Below are 19,162 nucleotides of genomic sequence, written 5' to 3' on the forward strand. Positions count from 1 at the left end.
GAGAGACTCGGGGTTGATCCATGGGTCAGGAAGATCCCCTGGAGGAGGAAATGACGACCTCCTCCAGTGCTCTTGCCTGGAGAATTCCATAGACAGAGGAGCCTGGCGGGCTACAGCCTATGGGATTGCAAAGAGTCAGAGACGACTGAAGGAACTTGGCATGCATGCGAGGCCAAGTTGGGGATGCGGCCAAATATAACAGCATGGGCTGGGCTCAAGAGTTGTGTGTGGGGGAGAGCATGGTTGTATCAGCCATCATCGTGGGGTCAGTTTCAGGGGCCAGTGTGCCAATCCGCTAGCCACCAAGGCTCTAAAGTGTGGGACCCCAGGCCCAGCATCTCATTAGGACCACCTCTATATTCATCTCAGTCCAGGTGACTCTTTGCCATCCTGAATCCAGGACTGCAGGGAAGCAGGGCCCTCCGGAGGCAAGAAGCCCTGAAGGTGATGTGTGTCAGCCCCAAGGGAGCACCCCTCACTGCACCCACCCCACACCCAGATGTCGGAGCTGCCCCTGCAGGCCCGGCGCACACAGACAGACTGGCCCGGATTCCCTCAGACAGGCTCGTGCCCACAATGCTATGGCCACGAACACGGGATAGAGCAGGTAGCTATTACACTTCCCAGCACCACTGGAGTCTCCTCAGGATAATTATTTATTATTCATAGTCATCAGCATCTTCATTAATTATTCATATGATCCTTAATTATTATCCTTAACAATAAGAGCAGTAAATAGCAGAAAAGTCCTTGAGGTGCCTAAGGCCCAGGGCCGGGTGCCTCCGGGCAGTTAGACCAGCTACTGCCCCAGGGCAGTGGGGGGACCACAGACCCCCATCCACTGCCCGGCCCTGTCCCTGCCCCTGTGCCCCCCCACACACAGGGGCCCCTGGGGACCTCAGGAGGAGGTGGGCCCCCAAGGGCTGGGGGAGGGGCCGTGCCTTCCTATTCCTCTCCTGTCGACGGCCAGGGCCTCCCGGGCAGGGCCTCCACGGGGAGGGGCCCAGGCAGTGCGCTGAACCCTGGGTGAGCCATGTGTCCACACTGGGCAGCCCCACTAACTTCCTGGGTCTGAGCCGTGTCTGTGCAGGGGCTGGGAGGTTAGGGCCCCCAGCTGGCCCGGCAGGGAGAGGCGTCGAGCGGGTCCATCTTGGGGCAGCTCCTCGCACGCCATGAACTGGGAAACCTGCGGAGAAAACAGAGTGTAGGGGGCCCGGAGTCGAGGAGCGGGAGAGGGTCAGAGGAGAGAGAGGGCCCGGGAACTCTGGGGCCAGACAGGAGGGGGTTTTGAGGAGACAGGAGAAGGGCTGAGGGAGACAGAGCAGGAAGGACTCCAACTGCCAAGGGAGCGGGGCAAGACTGGACGTGGAGATATATGCTCTGGGTGGACAAAAGCCAGGCCGGGCAGCTGAGGGCCCCGAGGCAGCATCTGTCTGATCCTGCAAGGAGCCCCAGGCCTCAGCCACTTCCCTCCCAGGGAACCTGGCTGCTGAATTCAACGCCAACGTGGAATAAGGGGCCCTGAGCTGGCACCGAAGCTAGACAGAAAGAGACAAGGTTCCTGCCTGCAGTCTCGAAAGGACTCCGGGACCTAGAAACAAGAGGCAGGCTGGCGGCCAGGCTTCGGAAGGCCAGGGAGAGTGCCAGGGCAGGCGGGAGGGGCTTTGTGGGTGCTGACGAGTCTGCTGTGAGATCTCTGCGGGGGAGGCTGTGAAGGGAGACTGGCACATTTGCTGACGTGGGCCCTGGTGTCTGCAAACAGGAGCAGGCAGCATATGGGAGGGGAGCAGACGCCGGGGGTGGGGGGCAGGGGGCGGCAGAGCCCAGGCCACCTCAGGCTGCCTGAAGGACCCCCAGCTTGAGACCCAGACACCGCTGTCCTGTCAGGAGGCCAGGAACACACAGGTCCACTCAGGAGAGGACAAAGGATGACAGAGGCCCACCTCTAGCAGCGGGGGAGAGAAGCCAACCGGAAGGGCCACCCTGGGGCTTAGCCAAAGCCTCCGGGACAACCCTGCAAAGTGCCGAGCATGAAAGTCATGGGTCGAGTGGAGAGTCAGACCCGGGGGTGTCAGCAACAGCAGGGCCGTGGGACTCTGTCCCAGGGGCGCACTGGCACCCAGTACCCACCACCAGCCCCCCCAGGGCACAACAGTCTCCTCCACATGCAGCCACAGACACAGGCACCCCGAGTAGACCCCGCCATTCAGGTGACCCCAGGGGAACGCAGGCCACTCGGCCTGCAGCCTGCCTTGGCCCAGCTGTCTGCGTGCTTTGTGCTCCATGCTCACAGCTCCTCCTCCTCCAAGAATATCGCCTGGGAGGAGGGCAGGGATGGGGAAGGGGAGGAGGCTGGGGCCCAAGGCCACAGAAGGGGCAGCAAAGCAGGCCTGGGGTGGAATCGGCGCGGAAAAGGCAAGGCCGGGGGTGCTGGGAACTCACCTGAGAAAGCGAGTCCAGGGTGAGGGTGGGGATGGGGCCTGCGGGCAGCAGGGGGGAAGTGGAGGCGGGGCCGGGCCCCGGGGTGGTCACAGCACTGTAGGCTGGCGGGACCAGCGTCATCTGTCTCTGCAGCAGCTGCAGGACGGTGGCCATGTCGGCGCTCAGCCGGGTCTCCAGCCTGGGCGAGAAGGAGGAGGATGCTCTGGGTCTCAGAGAAGTGGAGACACCAGCAACCGTGACTTCAGGACCGCCCTGTGGACAGCCAGCTGGTCAACCCCCAGGCCCACTCTCCATCCTAGGTGTGGCAGCCCCAGCTTGGCTCCAAACGGAAGGAGAGGGCCAAGCCGCTGGGACACATGGACAGGTCTGGATGGAGCAAACGACCCCACCCCCCGGCACCCAACAACACTGCCCGAAACCCACAGACCACACTGCTGCACCACCCCATCCAGCGCCTCCTGGCCCATCCCCCGGGACACTCACCTATCGAGCTGCCTCTGGAGAGCGTCCAGCCTGGTCTCCACGTCTCCCCGCGGCCGTCGGCCCGGGCTGGAAAGGGGGATGTTGAGGAGGCCGGGGGCGGGGGCAGGACAGCGAGGCAGCTCCTGGTACTGGCGGCCACGGCTGTCCCCCCAGAAGCTGAAGATGTTGGACACTCCTGAGAAGGCGCCTGCAGCCAGAGAGCAGGGCTGAGGCTGGAGGAGAGGCCCACGCCCCACCCGCCAGGCAGAGGTGGGGTGCGGGGGGCTCACCCTACCTGACAGTGGGTTACAAGTGTCACTGCTCTTCTCGCCATCCTCGGTCAGGGGGTCCCCACCCGGCGGCTCTCCGGGGGGCCTGGGGCTGGAGAAGGGCACCAGGCGGAGGGGGCTGGAGCTGCGGCCTGGGCCCTCATCCTCACTGCTCTCGGGGCTGGAGGGGCCGCTGGACAGGCTCTCCCCCCACGGCCCCCCCTGCCGGCCCCGGCCACTCGGCCCTGCCCCCGCCCGGCTCGGCCCCAAGGCCGACACCTCCCCTGGCTGCTCCGGGTCTGTGGGAGACAGAGAACGGGCCTCAGAGACGGCAGGAGGAGGCACAGAGAGGAGGGGAGGGCCGGAAGGGGAGGAGAGGGGGCCGGGGGCAGGACACACTGGGTTGTCCCCAGTCCTGCTTGTGCTCTCTCACCCACGTCCAAGACGACTAAGAACTCCGGGGGCGGGACCAGATTAGCTGTGACCGCTGGCTGCCCGAGCGGGGTCAGTAGCACTGCTAGGCGGGGCTCTCTGGGACCCCAGGCCCTAGCCCTCCCCTTACATGCTAGCCACCTCTCCCTCCTTTGCCCTGTCTTTCCTCCCCTCATTGGTTCAAAGCAGCGCCCGTCAAGACGCCAGCCCTGGGAGGACCCAATAAACTTAGACGTGCCCCTGCCCTGGAGGGTGGAAGAGGGGAGGAGGTGACATTTCAAGTGGCCTGAAAGGACGGGGTGAGAAGGGAACGCTGACGGTAGGCACGGAAGGTCTGCGGGGCCTGGGAGGAGCAGACCCGCCGGCCCCGCCCTCTGCTCCGCCCCCTATAGGCCCTGCCCCCGCCCGCCTCCCGGCTCACCTGGGCCCCGCCCCCTCCCCGGCCCCGCCCCCTCCCCTCCCCCGCCTCACCCTTGTCCGTGCGCCGGCGGAAGGACAGCTTGCGTTTGCGTTGCCGGTTGAAGCCGCCCTCCAACTCCGCGCTGCCCGGAGAGCCGGGGATCATGTTGGTCTGAAACCCAGGAGCGGTGTCAGGGCCCTTCCTCGCCCACCTGCCCTGCCCGGTCCCGGGGAAGGCCCTCTCATGACCACTGGAGGTGGGACGGGGCATGCCCGCTCTGTGGGGTGTGAGCTCCGCCGCAGGACCAGGGCTGAGACTGGCACTTTTCACAACCTAGTCTGCCCCAGATACCATTAAACAAGCCCAGAGAGAAGGTCCCGTGGCGAAGGGACAGCCACCCAGCAGGCGGCTCACATCCCGCAGGCCCACTCACATCCCGCAGGCCCACTCACATCCCGCAGGTTGAAGGTGATCTCCAGGCTGGACCAGAAATGGTCAGAGAACTCGGGGTACATGTCCAGCACCTCCAGCAGGTCGTCTCGGTGGATCTTGTGCAGGTCGCAGTAGGTGAGGGCCCGCACGTCCCCGTTGGACTTCCCAGGGCGCGCATACAGGTTCAGAGGCTCTCCGAAGATGTCGTTCTTCCCTGGAGGCCACCGAGAGGGGGGCTCAGCCCCGGGGGTGGCAGCGGAGGCAGCAGGCACCTGTCTTCCGGGCATTGTCACCCTGGCCAGGCACCTCCCCTCAGTCTGCTCATGTGCTGCCCAGCCCCAGCCCCCAGGGCCAGGGGGGCACCAGCCGGCCCGTCTCCCCCCAGCTCCCAAAGGAAGGACAGGTGCAGTGCGGTGCCCTGGAGGAGAAGGGCCAGGAACCCGTGCCTCCCACCTACTGTAGGGCCAGCCAGCAGCTCCAGCCTGGATGCCCAGCTCTGCCCAAGACCCTGGCTTCCGCCTTAGGTTCTAACTCCTCTGGTACCACCAGAGCCCCCCACCAAAGCCCATTCCCAAACACCCCCTGGCTAAGCACTGCACCCCCATGAACAATGTTCTTCAAGCTACAGATTATAACACAGTAATGAATCAAGACCAGCATTTTGTTTACTGAGAGAAAACAGGATAGCATAGGTGAGCACAGGCACAGGATGGAAAACACCGGAATGCAGTTAAGGCAACTGCAGTTTAGCAAGACTTTGGTTCCAGTGGTGTTTGGGGGTGCTTGCGGCATGAGCATTAAGCCCCACCGTGACACATCAGCCCTGAGGTGGCCAGGGCCAAGGGGAGGACAGGCAGAGGGCAGGAAGTCCCCAACGCCCAGGCACACCTGTCCACGTGCACAGGTAGGGGAGAGAAGAAGGCATGCGGGGGGAAGAGGGGCAGACTCCCTCTGCTCTGGAGGTGAGGGCTTGGCTGTACCACAGGACCTGTGTGGCCCAAAGTGGAAATCAGTCGCACAACCTCCCCCACTGCCTACCTTGGAGCACTTGGATTTGATCCCATTTTAAGAAACAAGAGTGTCACAGCCCATGAGGAAACCCCCAAAGAGGAACAGAATTTGAAAACCTCGGGAGTTCAGCAGCACCCGCCCCATACCCGACCTGGTAGGGCTCCTCTCCCTGGCCCCCTGGGAGGGCCTGAGCTCGGGTGAATTAAAGGAGCCCAAGGCCCCTGTGGGCAGTCACAGGGCCACAGCCCCCAGGGCTGTGTCCTTCGAGGGCTGGGCCTCTGCAGCCGCGGCAGGGACTCCGGGCCCAGCTCCCGGTCCCTGCCGTACCCAGGATGGCCACGACCACGTCACCCCGCAGGATCTCGATGGAGCCCCGGGAGATGAAGTAGAGGGCTGTGAGCAGGTCCCCGGCGTGCACCAGCGTGTCTCCGGGTGGCGCGTGCGTCGTCTTGAACTTCATGGCCAGGGCCCGCAGGCAGCCCTTGGTGGCCCCTCGGAAGGGCTTGCAGTGCTGCAGCAGCGAGCGGTTCAGGTGCAGACAGATGTCGGCCTGCAGGCACTCGGGGAAGCCCTTCAGCACCTGGGGGCGGGGGGCGGCTCAGGACGCCCTCTCCTGGGACCCCACTCCCACCCCCCACCTGGAGAGCCAGCGGGGAGCACCAGGGCGTCCAGGATCTATCGAGGGGAAGGACCTGGGTGTCCACACCAGCTCCACCCCTCCTCCCTGCAGACTGTGCACCCTTGGGACGATGCCTCACTGCTTTCACCTCCACCTTCTAATGTGTGAGGCATGGAGACCATCTCCTGCCCGGGGCTGTCCTATAGATCAACCACGGATCACCCAGAGCCTTCCCCAAAGTGAGAACTTGCCCAGGAAATGAACTCCATGGGCAGAGGGAGGGTAATGACCTCTCAAGGTCCTTCCAGTACTACCTGGGCCCACCTGGGCTGGGGTCGGGGGCAGTGGGGGGGAGTGTGACTCTGGCGAACCCAGAGGAGTCCCCACAGGTGCCCTGCCCCCCGGCCCAGCCCGGGCCCTCACCGCATTCATATCGATGCCGTTGGTGTAGGACCAGGCGTGCTGGAAGTACTCCTCAAGGCGCTGGCGCAGCGGGTTGGGGATCTGGTGGAAGCGGATGAACTCCCGAACGCGGAGCATCTGCGTGTGGTAGCGTGCCGTGCCCGAGTATAGCCGCTGGATGATGGCCGACACGTTGCCGAAGATACTGGCATACATGAGGGCTGGGGGCGGGGTGAGTGGGGCCGTCAGCCTCTGAGGGACCCGGTCCACCCCAGCACCAGGTCAGTGCCAACACACACTCCCACCTCAGCGTGAGCACACACGCGAGATGCACACACAGAAGCCCGGGCACACATGCTCCTCAGCCCCTGCCTTGTGCCTCTGCCCTGGTGTCCCCAGCACCATGATGGGGGCCTCTGGGGGGTGGGGGGCGCCCACTCCGGCCCCTCTAACGCCTTCCCTCTCCTGTGTGGCTTGTGCCCATGCCCGCCCCCAGGGGCGCACTCACAGCCGATGAGCATGACACAGATGGAAAAGATCTTCTCTGAGTTGGTGTTGGGGGACACGTTGCCGAAGCCCACGCTGGTGAGGCTGCTGAAGGTGAAGTAGAGGGCGGTGACGTACTTGTCCTTGATGGAGGGGCCACCCAGGCCGCTGCTGTTGTAGGGCTTGCCAATCTGATCGCCCAGGTTGTGCAGCCAGCCGATGCGGGAGTCCATGTGCGGCTGCTCCATGTTGCCTATGGCGTACCAGATGCAGGCCAGCCAGTGCGCGATGAGCGCGAAGGTGCACATGAGCAGGAAGAGCACGGCCGCCCCGTACTCTGAGTAGCGGTCCAGCTTCCGGGCCACGCGCACCAGCCGCAGCAGCCGCGCCGTCTTCAGCAGCCCGATCAACTATGGGGAGCAGCAGACACTCAGTGGGGGGAGTAGGGGGGTGATGGACAAAGCATGGGGGGCACTGCAGCCCTCAGTGCGGAGGCAGCGGAGGTAAGATCCCCAAAGACTCTCCCCAGAACCTCCTCCTAGTATCAGTAGGAGCACCTCCCACCCGCTGCACCCAGCAGAGTCCCATTGCCCTTCTGTGCCAGCTCCCTGGTGGCTCAGACAGTCAAGAATCCGCCTGCAGTGTAAGAGTCCCAGGTTCAATCCCTGGGTTGGGAAGAGCCCCTGGCGAAGGGAATGACAACCCACTCCAGTGTTCTTGCCTGGAGAATCCCACAGACAGAGGAAGGCTGGCGGGCTACAGTCCATGGGGTCACAAAGAGTCAGACATGACTGAGCGACTAACACTTTCACTTCACAGTGACAAAGGGCTCACAGTTCCCCACAACCAGGATGAAACAACTGGGGCTCAGAAAGGTGCACCCACCCTGAGGTGCCTAGCCAGAGCTCCCGCCAGCTTCAGGGCATTTTCATGTGAATCATGTGGCCACTCTGGACAGACACACTGGCAAAAGGCGGGCCCCCTGGACCTTTACAACCAGGAAGCGGCTCGCACGGAAAGGGGTGCAGGCACGGGTGAGCTGGGGGGCCCGTGCGTCTGCCACCCCCTCGCCCCACCCCCTGGTGCCCTCCCCCCTGCCCCGATGCCTCCTGGCCAGCCCACCTCCTCGGAGCCAGAGCCAAAGATGAGCAGGTCAAAGGGGATGGCGGCCACCATGTCAATGAGGAACCAGCCCTTGAAGTAGTGGACAGCGATGCGGCCGGGGTGGCTGACCACCTCCTCGTTGGCGTTGACGTAGGTGGTGCGGAAGTTGATGAGGATGTCCACGATGAACATGATGTCAACGATGAGGTCCACCACGGCCAGCGGCTGGCAGGCGTAGCCACAGTCGGGGGCCAGGGGCGCCTCCTCGGTCTCCTTCAGCAGGAAGGCGGCTGAGTAGGGGGTGAAGACCGCCGTGTAGATGACCAGGAGCAGGATGAGCCAGTCCCACACGGCCTTGAAGGGGCTGTAGTGCAGGATGGTCCAGCGGTGGATGCGCGGCGCCTGCAGCTTGTACTCCGGCAGCACGTCGGCCCCCAGGGACAGGACCTGGGCAGGCAGGGAAGGTGGTGCTGAAGGGTGGGGCGGGGGAGGGCAGGCCACTGGCCCTGTGACGCCTGGGCTGGGCCCTCAGAGAAGGGGCCAGGCAGAGTAAGAGGAGGGGGTGTAAGAGGGGATGTAAGAGGGGGTCTGTAGGAGGGGGTGTAGGGGGGAGGCCCACCCACCCCACCCTCAGCCGCGTGCACACAGCTGCTGACCACTGTTCCCCCTGTGGCCTCCTGGCTGGCTCTTGAGTCCAGGGCACCTCACAGTAATGCCCACAAGCACGACTCCCCACCAGCGATAGAGATCCACAGCTATGGGTATAACTTCCACCTTGCTCACTCCCATGGCAAGCACACACACACACGTCCCATACACACCACCGTCTCTGCCAGCAAATGCTCCAAGGACTACAGCTTCCAGCCCCGGCAACGTAAACAGCGGTAGTCACTGTGGTTCCCTGCGAGTCCTGTTGCTGGTGGCCCAGGGACTGAGGGCCTAAGTGTCCCTTCCTGCCACTGACCCAAGGATACCAGCCACCCAGACTCAGGTCCCTTGGCACCCAGGAGAGAGAGGAGACACCATGACACTCGCTCCCCTCTCCCTACTCACCCTGGCCTGGGGCCACCATTCAGACATGACCCCCGAGCCCACCCAGGCTTGTCTCACATCCTGCCCCTCATCACTCAGGCAGAGGCGGCACGCCACCCAGATCTGCAGACAGCAGCCACCACACCTACTCCCACGCCCAAGCCAAACTAGGAAGAGCTGAGACCATCCTGGGGGCCTTGGCCTGTCCCTTTGGGGCCTCCCCCTGCCCCCACGCAATCCCCAAACTCTCCCAGCCTGGCTCTGCCATCCTGGGCAGCCAGGTGCAAGGCCTCACCCACCCTCCCCCTTGAGAGCCAAGGCTGCCAGCCCTGCAGGAACAGCACAAAATGCCAGGGCCCACACCTCAGGCCTTGTGCTGGGGAGGGGATGGAGCCCCAAAGACTCCGATTCACATCCACGCTGGGGACCCCCCTGGAGCCACCCTCACAAACAGGTGGATGGTTTGGAAGGCACCTCCTTAGAAGAAGTAACTGGAAGTTAAGACCGGCTGCGGCTGGGGGTCTGGCCACCCTGGGGGTGACCACAAGGGCTCTCCAGAGGCACGCGATGGGGCCTGGGGCAGGGGAAGGAGTCTGCGGTTTCGAGGCCCCCACCTCTGCCCGGACTTCAGCCCCAGCCACTCACTCCTTAAGGCAGAGAACATGGGGCAGTGACCTTCCGGGGATCAAGAGTGGGTTGAAAAAACGGAACTGACCAGGGCCCCAGCAGACAGGAGGCAGCAGAAGGCTCCTGCAGGGGGCCCCTCACCCCACCTGAGTGGCCAGGTCCCCTGGGCTGCGCTGGACCACACCTGATAAATGTGATCCTGCCCCCCCACCACCCCGCATCTGCCCACAGCAGGGCCAGCACCACCCCGGGCACAAGCACACACCGGGGGCAAGCCCAGGGCAGCAGCCCGGGACCCACAGACCCCATCTTACAGGGCCCAGCCCAGCTCAGGTCTGCAGCCAACAGCTCGGCACACGGCCTTGGACTTGGGTGGGCGCGTAACCTTCCCTGACCCACAGTCACACAGAATGCTAAAGCTCTTTTAAGCCCAACCCAAGGTCCTCACCTGTAGCTGGGAGAATCTACCCCCTCCCATACCTGTCCTTGCACTGGGAGGAGCGCAAGAGCCAAGGCAGAGGGTTCAGGTGCTGGCGACAGAGGTGAGGGTGCTCAGACCCCGCCCTGAGCCACCTCCAGCTCCCCCTGCCATCCTGAGCTGGCCCCTGGCTCTGTGACAGAGCCTCTCACCCCACCCCGCTGCCCCTGGGTGCAGGGGAAGTGGAGAGGTGGCTCCCCAGAGGTGCCTACCAAGCTGTCGGCCTGGGGGGACCACCAGCTCTTCAGGTTGGACCAGGTGCCTGGTTCAGACGCCCCTCTCCATTCATCCAGTGACCTCTGACCCCCAGCCCCCAAACCCGGACCCCTGAAGCAGCCCATGCCTCCCTCACCCCCCAGAGTCCACCCCCAAGGCAGAGTGCTGGCGGGGTGGAGCCCCAGGCCTGGGCGCCAGGCCCAGCTGCTGCCCGCTCACCAGGGGAGGTGGGGTGGAAGCCGGAGTGGCTCCTCTCCTCCCCCCCACGCCACCCCCAGCTCCCCGTCGAGCTCTCTGGGGCACCCACTTTCCTGTTCTCCCCTCTCCTCCATCCATGTATCCAGCTAGAAGGCCAGGCCAGGAAGGCCAAGGAGGAAGGAAGCCCTGGCAAGACAGACACTGTCCACCTAGGCCCGGCGGCACTGGAGAAGAGCAAGCTGGAGCCAAGAGTGGGACAGGCCGGGCCACAGCTCCTGGGGATTCCCCCCCGCCTCAAAACCATCCTGCACCTCGGAAGCCCTCTCCTGACCTGGAGCCAGAGCCCTCTGAGCCGCGTTGGACCTGCACGAGGGTGGGTGGCGGGGGGAAGAGGGGAGCTGGGGGAACACCTACCTCCTGGGCCACCAGGCTGGAGATGCGCACGGCCCGTCTGACCCGGCCTTTCTGGGCCCTGGGCTGCAGGGCCCCTGTCCTGCTCGCCTTCCCCGACGGGGCTGCCATGGAGGACTTGGCTCCCCCCAGCCTGCCTGCCCTGGGGCCCCGAGGCCCCACGCCAGCACCTCACCTGCACCCCAGAGGCTGGCGGCCTGGCTCCCAGGGCAGCCTCTGGCCTAGTGGCCAGGGTCGCCGGGGCTGGGCCTCGGGGCTGGGGTCACCCTGGCAGGGAGTGTGGCCGGCAGCCCACCTGGCTGGGGCAGCCCATGGTTGCCCCCCCAACCCCGGTGCGGCCCCACGGCCTGGCCGGGAGCTGCGCTCTGCCCGCTGCCAGCCCAGCAGCCGGCGCCCGGCGCTCTCGCTCTTGGAACCTCCAGCTCCTCCAGCCGGCCCCTCCTTCTCTCGGGTCCCCACCCCCACCCCCACCCCGCCCCGGCCGGCCGGAGGCCCCCTCCCCCGCGGCCCCCGCCTGGGGCTCCTGCTGCAGCCGCTCCGCAGCCCGCGCCCCTCCCCCGGCCCCGGCAGCCCGGCCTGTCACTGCAGATTAATGGGCCCTTCAACACCCCCGCCCCGCCGGCCAGAGTCAGACAGACACCCAGAGACGGAGAGACTGCCTGCCCGGTGACCAGAGAGCCCAGGAACACACCCGCACGCTGGCACACACAGACGCGTGCGTGTGCGCACACACACACACACAGAGCCCACAACACAACAAACAGCACACCCCGTGGGCACGCGGGAGAAGGGTGGCAGGCAGGGCTCCAGGGGGGCCAGGGGAGAGAGCGGGGACGGGGGGAGTGGGGGTCGGCTGCCAGATAAGGGGCCCAGCATGTGGGGGGAAGGTTCTGGAGTCAAGGCCAAGGGGCTGGAGACCTGGCAGAGACCCAGAGAGCCAGAGGCAGCAGCGGGAGCAGGGCCAGGGGGAGGGCCGAGGAGGCCCCGGCAGACGGACAGCTCCCTCACTCAGGTCACTGCAGCCAAAGGGGCCAGAGCGGGCAACAGGGTCGCTGGCTGTTGCTGGCTCCTAAGTCCTGACCCTCCCCTACCCCCCAGGCCAGGACGGGAAAGGACTGGGATGGACTGGGCAGTGGCTGGGGGCGGAGGGAGTGGTGCAGATAGATGATCTTGCTGCCAAGATGGGGCAGGACAGCAGGCTGGTTCTGGCACTGGGCAGCGTTCGGCAGCTTCCCCCCAAGACTGGCAGGATTCAAGGACCTGACCCCCTCTCTATGTGTCCCCAACCTCCACTGAGTCCCCTCCCAACCTGGGAAGGAAACTCTCCTCTTCTGTGGCTTGGAGACAAGGTGTGCACCTCTGGGTCATCCTGGCACTGGGCCCTGGCACTGGGTCCCCAACCCCAGTCTGGCTCGTCACATTAGCCTAGAAGAATCAGGACCCCCCAACCTTGACCTCTGGGTGTGTGAGTCGCTCAGTCCTGTCCAATTCTTTGCAACCCTATGGACTGTAGCCCACCAGGCTCCTCTGTCCATGGGATTCTCCAGGCAAGAATACGGGAGTGGGTTCCCATTCCCTTCTCCAGGGGATCTTCTGAAACCCAGAGATCGAACCCAGGTCACCCGTGATGCAGGCAGGTTCTTTACCGTCTGAGCCACCAGGGAAGCCACCCTGCCCTCTGTGGCCCCTTCTGATGTAAAGCCTGTAGGTTTACCCCCAGTGTCCTCCTCACCACACCCTGTGCACAGACCCCCTTGTACCCCATGGCTGCCTCTTCCCACCCACCCTGACCCTGCCAGGTGCCCAGCCTCAACTGCCCTGTCCTCCCCAAGCCCCATCCACCTGTCCCCTGTACCTACCCCCTCCCAGGGCCTCCCCGCTCCAGGCTCCTTTTCTCCAGGAGCTCTCAGACTCTTCTCTCGTCCCAGCGCTGAAACACCACCCCCATCCCCAGCCACCACCTTCAGGAAGCCCTCACTGGCTGCACCTCTCCACCCCCTCCAAGCTCCTCCCAGGCGAGTGGGGAGCCAGGCACGCCTACCTGGGTGACCTTCTCGGTGACGTTGTGGGTCCGCTCCTTTATCTTAGGGGCTATGATCTCCCTGTCGCTGGTGGGCGAAGCCAGGAAGGGGTCACCCTTGAGATCCACGAAGTTGAGGGTGATCTGGGGGATCTTGCTGATGGTGCGGTAGCGCACGAGGTCTGAATCGGAGGTGGAGTTGAGCAGGCCGCTGCGCAGGGGGTGCATGGCCCCTGGGGTGGAGGGGAGAGGCAGTCAGGGAGGCAGGCAGGCAGGGGCAAAGGCTGTCAGGTCGTCGACTAGGAGCTGGGGTGGAGATGGGCCGGGCAGGAGCCAGGCCATGAGCCAGGCCATGGGGTCCAGTGAGACAGGCCAGCTCAGGAGACAGGGGGAGCAGTGTCCCTGAGAAACAAGTGAGGCCAGGACCCCTCCCCACTTTATGGAAGCAGGCCCCTGAGGTGCTAGGAGAGGAGGAAGGAGCAAAAGCCTTCACTGGGGTCTGTTCAACAGGCACTGGGAGCCTGCCCCAGGCCCAGGTGGTGTGGCAGGGCCCCTGAGGCCTCCCCGGCCCTCCCGACTCCCCTGTGGGCATCCCAGCTGCAGGCAGGCCTGGGAGTGCCAGCTCCAGGCCCACACCGGCTCCCAGAGTGGAAGAATGCAACAGGGATGAATGCACGGTTTAATGGAGTAAAAGGCTACTTAATGGGATTAAATAAGTGCTTAATAGGATTTCCATCTCCCAGGCACACAGGACAGGGCGGAGAGGGAGGAAGCTGAGGTCCTGCGGGTGGGGACCCGGCGGTGGGGCAGTTCCTACAGGGGGTGGGGTAGGGGGGCGACCCTCACCGGTGCTGGCATGGCGCGGCGGTGGCGGGGGCAGCGCACCGGTGCGCATGGCCTCGATGTCGTCGGCCGAGGAGGCCCGGCGCACGCTGGCGCAGCTCTCTCGGGAGCGCGTCCGGGCCAGGCTGCAGCTGGAGCCTGAGGCATCAGGGTTGAGGCTGTGCGCCCGGGGCGACGGGTGCTGGCCAGGCGCGCAGGCGGGCAGAGGCGGCGGAGGCGGCGGCGGCGAGCCCGAGCCGGGACCCACCAGCGCACGCCGCTCCTCCGCCGCCCTCCCCGCCACGTGGTTGTCCATGGCCGTCACCTCGTCCAGGGCCAGGGACTCGCTGCTGGGGGCCGCGGGCGTCAAGTCCACGTCCACCACCACAGCCCCCGGGGCGCCCGCACCGCCTGCACTACCCGGGCGCACCGACGAATCCCGGGCAGTCAAGGCCAGCAACGCGGGCAGCTTCAATCGGAAGGTCTTGGCGCGGCCTATGGGTGGGAGGCAGAGGCTCCAGCAGACCGGGAGGGGTCAAGGCCCAGGAGCTGGAGCCCCAGTCACCAAGGGGATGGAGGAAGAGGGACAGTGGAGGCCCGGATAGCCGGAGGGCACCCCTCCACCCCCACCCCTGCTACACAGGACTCAAGTCTCCAAAGAAGTCTAGAAGAGGGGCCCCCAACCTTGGAATCTAATGCCTGATGCCCGGAGGTGGAGCTAATGTAACAATATCAGAAATCAAGTACAGAAGAAATGTAATGGGTTTGAATTATCTGGAAACCATCTCCCCCCTCCAACCCTTGGTCGGTGGAAACCCGTCCCTCATGCCACAAAGGTTGGAGACCACTGGCCTAGAACACAATCTTATCTAAGACTCCAGTAATAATAAACCACTGTCTTTAGAGCCTCACATCCCCCATGAGGGGGGTCTCCAGCAAACCACCTGTGACGCTCCCAACTGCGCCCAATGGGTGTCAGTATCTTCACTTTTTAGACTGGAAGAAATTCAGGCAACAGTGAGTCATGTCATTTGTGGGAGGTCACACAGGAGCTTTTGATGCTTTTTGATGCTTTTGAACTGTGGTGTTGGAGAAGACTCTTGAGAATCCCTTGGACTGCAAGGAGATCCAACCAGTCCATCCTAAAGGAGATCAGTCCTGAATATTCATTGGGAGGACTGATGCTGCAGCTGAAACTCCAATACTTTGGCCACCTGATGGGAAGAACTGACTCACTGGAAAAGACCCTGATGCTGGGAAAGATTGAAAGCTGGAGGAGAAGGGGACGACAGAGGATGAGATGGTTGGATGGCATCACTGACTCAATGGACATGAGTTTGAGTAAACTCCGGGAGTTGGTGATGGACGGGGAGGCCTGACATGCTGCAGTCCATGGGGTTGTAAAGAGTCGGACATGACTGAGCAACTGAACTGAACTGAACACAGGAGCTGGCAGGGCCTGCATCTGAGTGGAGAAGGAGTGATGCCACAGGTTCCTGCTGTACCCCGCCACCTTGCGGGTGGTACCCATAGGACAGGTCAGGCCAGCTTTATTGAGGCTGCTGTTTTAGAGCTTGAGAAACCAGAAGTGGTTTCTTTTGCCATGACTCTGAGGGAATATTTAAAATTCAAAGAGGCCACAGAAGGGAATGGGGGGGGGCGGGGTGTCTGAGCCTTTGAGTCACAGGAGGATGAGGTGAGGCCTCCCTGTCTCCAGCCCCGGGAAGCAGTCCCTTCACGTTCTCAAGTATCCGGGAAGCGGCCAGTCCAGAACTAGGACCAGTGGCAGAAACACCCCAGAGCTAAGTCCATGAGGTAGATGGGGCCTTCTCATGAGCAGCGGGAGCTCCCCTGGAGTGACCAGGGCCAGCCAGGAAGGGGGACCACCCCCCATCCCTGGGCTGGAGAGAGGACCACTCCCAGGGGGTTGCTGGAGGGGGAACCCAAGCCAGTAAGGCTGTGAAGCCAGTCGTGATCCTGCCCCCCAAGGAAAGGGGAGTCTGGACTCGGTCACTCCACACCATCTGTCCACGCTGAGCCACATGGGACTGGCCATATCCTTCGTGTTCATTCCCCATCTCTGAAAGGTGTCCCCCTGAACCCGCCTCCGAATCCCTGCCTGCAGGGCCTTGGCCTTGGGTAGCCTCATGACCCGAGGAGAGGGAAACCATATATTCCTTCACCAGCCAGACAGCACCGCTGCACTTACCGGGGGTCAGCCAGCTGGTGGGAGGGGCGCGGTGGTTGGTGTCCCGGGCCGGCGACCCCACCAGGTCCTTCTCCATCACCACCTCAAAGTTGAGAATGAACATGATGACGGCCCCATCCTCGTTCTTCACGGGCACCACATCCACCAGGCACAGGAAGCAGCTCCCTGCAAAGTGAGGACACGGGCCCTGTGCTCCGGGCGGGCCAGACACCCCCCCACCCCACCCCACCCCACTCCGGAACCTGAAGGGGCCTGTCCGCTGCTGACGCCCCCCACGGCTCCCCAGCCCAGTGTTGCCCCCTCATCTCGCCAGCTGCTCCTGCCCCATCCCGACTGCTCCCGCCACGCGGTAGCCAGAGCCACCTCCCTGATGGGCCACGCCAGCTTTCCCCTTCCAGAGCTCTGCCCTCCTCTCTCTCCTCCAGCCATGCCGCTCCTGGCCTCTCTCCCCGTGTGCCTTCTCCTGGCACCGCCTTCTGCTCCTTATTTTCTTCCTGCAGTGCTTCCCCTCTCCTCTCAGGCTGTATCTCTGCTCTTCCTCAGGCAAGACGGTGCAGCCCAGAAGGGACGCCCAGACTTTAAGCCCAGGATCTCAGGGTCCAGGTCCCAGCTCTGCTGCCTAGTCACAGATGCCTTTTCTTCCATGTTTACCCCACTTGTACCTCATTTTCCTCATCTCGAAAATGGGAACGATGACCATTCTCTCCCCATGAGTTGTGACCAGTAAGTCAACACATGCCAGGCGCTTAGTGTAGTCCCTGGCGTGCACTGAACACTACAGGCACCAGGAAACAGCCGGCACCCTGGCCCCTTGTTCTGTTTTTGCTCCTCTTTCTCAGTCCCCAGACGGTGTGTTGCCCACAAGAAGTTCAGAAGTTGAGAGCTAGAGTTTCAAAAGCTTTACAGCGATTTGACATTGCCACAATAGCCAAGCACATGGTTTTTGCATTTCACACCAGTACTGGTCTGTAAAGAAGTCTGAGCGCCGAAGAATTGATGCTGTGGTGTTGGAGGACTCAAGAGTCCCTTGGACTGCAACGAGATCAAACCAGTCCATCCTAAAGGATATCAGTCCTGAATATTCATTGGAAGGACTGATGCTGAAGCCAGCGCTCCAATCCTTTGGCCACCTGATGCGAAGATCTGGCTCACTGGAAAAGACCCTGATGCTGGGAAAGATCGAAGGTGGGAGGAGAAGGGGACAACAGAGGATGAGATGGTTGGATGGCATCACTGACTCAATGGACATGAGTTTGAGCAAACTCTGGGAGACGGTGAAGGACAGGGAAGCCTGGTGTGCCACAGTCCATGGGGTCGCAAACAGTGGGACGCAGATGAGTGACTGAACAACAAGAACTGGTCTGTAACACATTAGAAATTCCACAGAGTCGAGAAGCACTGTTTCTAGGCTTTCATCTCTGACTCTGGCGAGGGACATCTGTCTTTTTCTCTCTTCTTGACCTTTTTTTTTCCCTCCCAACCTCTCTCTGGCCACCAGGGCCCCTATTCCAGGTGATGTCAGTTCACTAGGCCAAATGTACCCAATATACCTGTGCCCTGACCAGCACCCAGCCCACTCATCCCCCTCTCTACTTAGTTCTGAAAGAGACCCTGTGGGTTTTCAGGCTCTGCCTAAGGCCCAGCTCAGAATCGCCCCCTGTAGGAAGCCCTTGCTGTTGCAACAAGAAGGTGCGTTAACATCCCATTCCTCCTCCAAGGACCCAATGGGGACCAAGCATACTCTTCCAGGGCAGAGACTTCTTTCCTGGTGCTCATCTGTGTCCTGTGAACTGCAGGCGCCTAACTTGCCAGTGTCTGTGTCCCCTCTGACAGGCCTAGCAGCCAGAACAATGCACCAGGGAGCAGGCGCTGGCCAGAGGGCTTGGTGATGGGGCGGTGCTGATGGTAGGGGAGGGGTCAAGGATGGGGACTGGATTCTGGAGGGGCCATGGCTGGGGTGAACAGAGTCAAGGCCAACAACCTGGAGGGGCTGGTGACTAAAAAGGCCTGTGGGGGCTAGCCCTGGGGAGTACTGCCGAAGCTTCACCAAGAACCCGACAAGTCCCAGCACAAACAGAGAGGCTGGCCGAGCTCAAGGAAGATCTGCTGGGGACAGGGCTAAGAGAGGCAGCAGAGCAGCGATTCTAACAGTTATGGGATTAATCTCCGGATGGAGATCCTCTGAAACCAAGGGAAACGGGAAAGCACTGAGATGAGGGGGGCTGGGCCAGGGGAGGGGCTGGCCAGGAATTCTCCGCCCCACCCCACAGCCCTTCCACTCACCCAGGCCCTCATGGCTCAGCGCGCAAGACCTGACCTGGGAGGCTCTGTCCGGGTCTCCCCTCCAGTAGCCGCTCCTGTCCTCTGACCTCCGGCCTCTGACATGGCCCGGCTGAAGCTCGGCCGTGGTGTTGGGAGCTGCAGGAGGCTGGGCCCAGCTGGAGACCGTTTGGCACCCAGACAGCCCGCCTGGAGTTTATGCCCTAATATGGTGATGGCCAGCAGCGGCCTGAGCAGGGACTGGCCCTCACAAGGACTAAGGAGAGGCCAGAGACCAGGAAACCCTTAGCCCTGGAGACCCCCCTGCAATACCCACGCCTTGGGAGTTCAGTGGTCCAGGCCCTGGATCCTCATTCTACCCTGGGAAACTTATCTAAGATAAGTCCAGAGCCTGGACCCTGGATGAACCCAACCTTCTGGATGGCCTGGGGAATCCTGCCCTCAGGACACCAGCTCAGGATTCTGAACCTGATGCCTCAACTCCCCATGCCCACTTCAGTTGCGGATTCTCAGCCAGAGAGGCCAGAACTGCACTCCACAGCCCAGACAGCCCAGGACCCAGACATCCCCAGACCCTGACAGCCCAGGGATGTCAGAAACTCCAGATACAAGCCCCCCTTACAGCACAGGCCGACCCCCTGCCCCTGGACACACAGACACACTGGAGCCCCCTTGGTCCTCTCCTTTGTCGATATTCAAGGAATTTTTCCCTTTCAAATAACCCTATAAAAGCCCTTGTTATTCCAAAAATGTGAACTGGAACCCTGCCGGATGGCTTGCAGCATGGAGAGGCTCTAGCCGCTGTCTGTG

At 62.9% G+C, this 19,162-nt stretch overlaps 1 protein-coding gene across 1 annotated transcript in view; it reads right to left on the reverse strand.

Moving 5' to 3' along the window:
* Positions 1-881: 881 nt before the first annotated feature.
* Positions 882-19,162, reverse strand: part of KCNH2 (potassium voltage-gated channel subfamily H member 2) — a 35,467-nt gene continuing 17,186 nt past the window's right edge. Inside the window, exons 3-15 of the mRNA XM_052638496.1 lie at positions 16,073-16,237; positions 13,888-14,358; positions 13,063-13,274; positions 8,078-8,506; positions 6,978-7,365; positions 6,491-6,690; positions 5,776-6,028; positions 4,458-4,651; positions 4,077-4,176; positions 3,200-3,472; positions 2,926-3,112; positions 2,443-2,620; positions 882-1,186 (exon numbers count right to left, since the gene is read on the reverse strand). Of these exons, the coding sequence (XP_052494456.1) occupies positions 1,058-1,186; positions 2,443-2,620; positions 2,926-3,112; positions 3,200-3,472; positions 4,077-4,176; positions 4,458-4,651; positions 5,776-6,028; positions 6,491-6,690; positions 6,978-7,365; positions 8,078-8,506; positions 13,063-13,274; positions 13,888-14,358; positions 16,073-16,237 (3,179 nt within the window). The 3' untranslated portion in view covers positions 882-1,057. The remainder of the gene's footprint in view (positions 1,187-2,442; positions 2,621-2,925; positions 3,113-3,199; positions 3,473-4,076; positions 4,177-4,457; positions 4,652-5,775; positions 6,029-6,490; positions 6,691-6,977; positions 7,366-8,077; positions 8,507-13,062; positions 13,275-13,887; positions 14,359-16,072; positions 16,238-19,162) is intronic.

This window comes from Budorcas taxicolor, chromosome 4, assembly GCF_023091745.1.
Source record: "Budorcas taxicolor isolate Tak-1 chromosome 4, Takin1.1, whole genome shotgun sequence".
Taxonomy (NCBI): Eukaryota; Metazoa; Chordata; class Mammalia; order Artiodactyla; family Bovidae; genus Budorcas; species Budorcas taxicolor.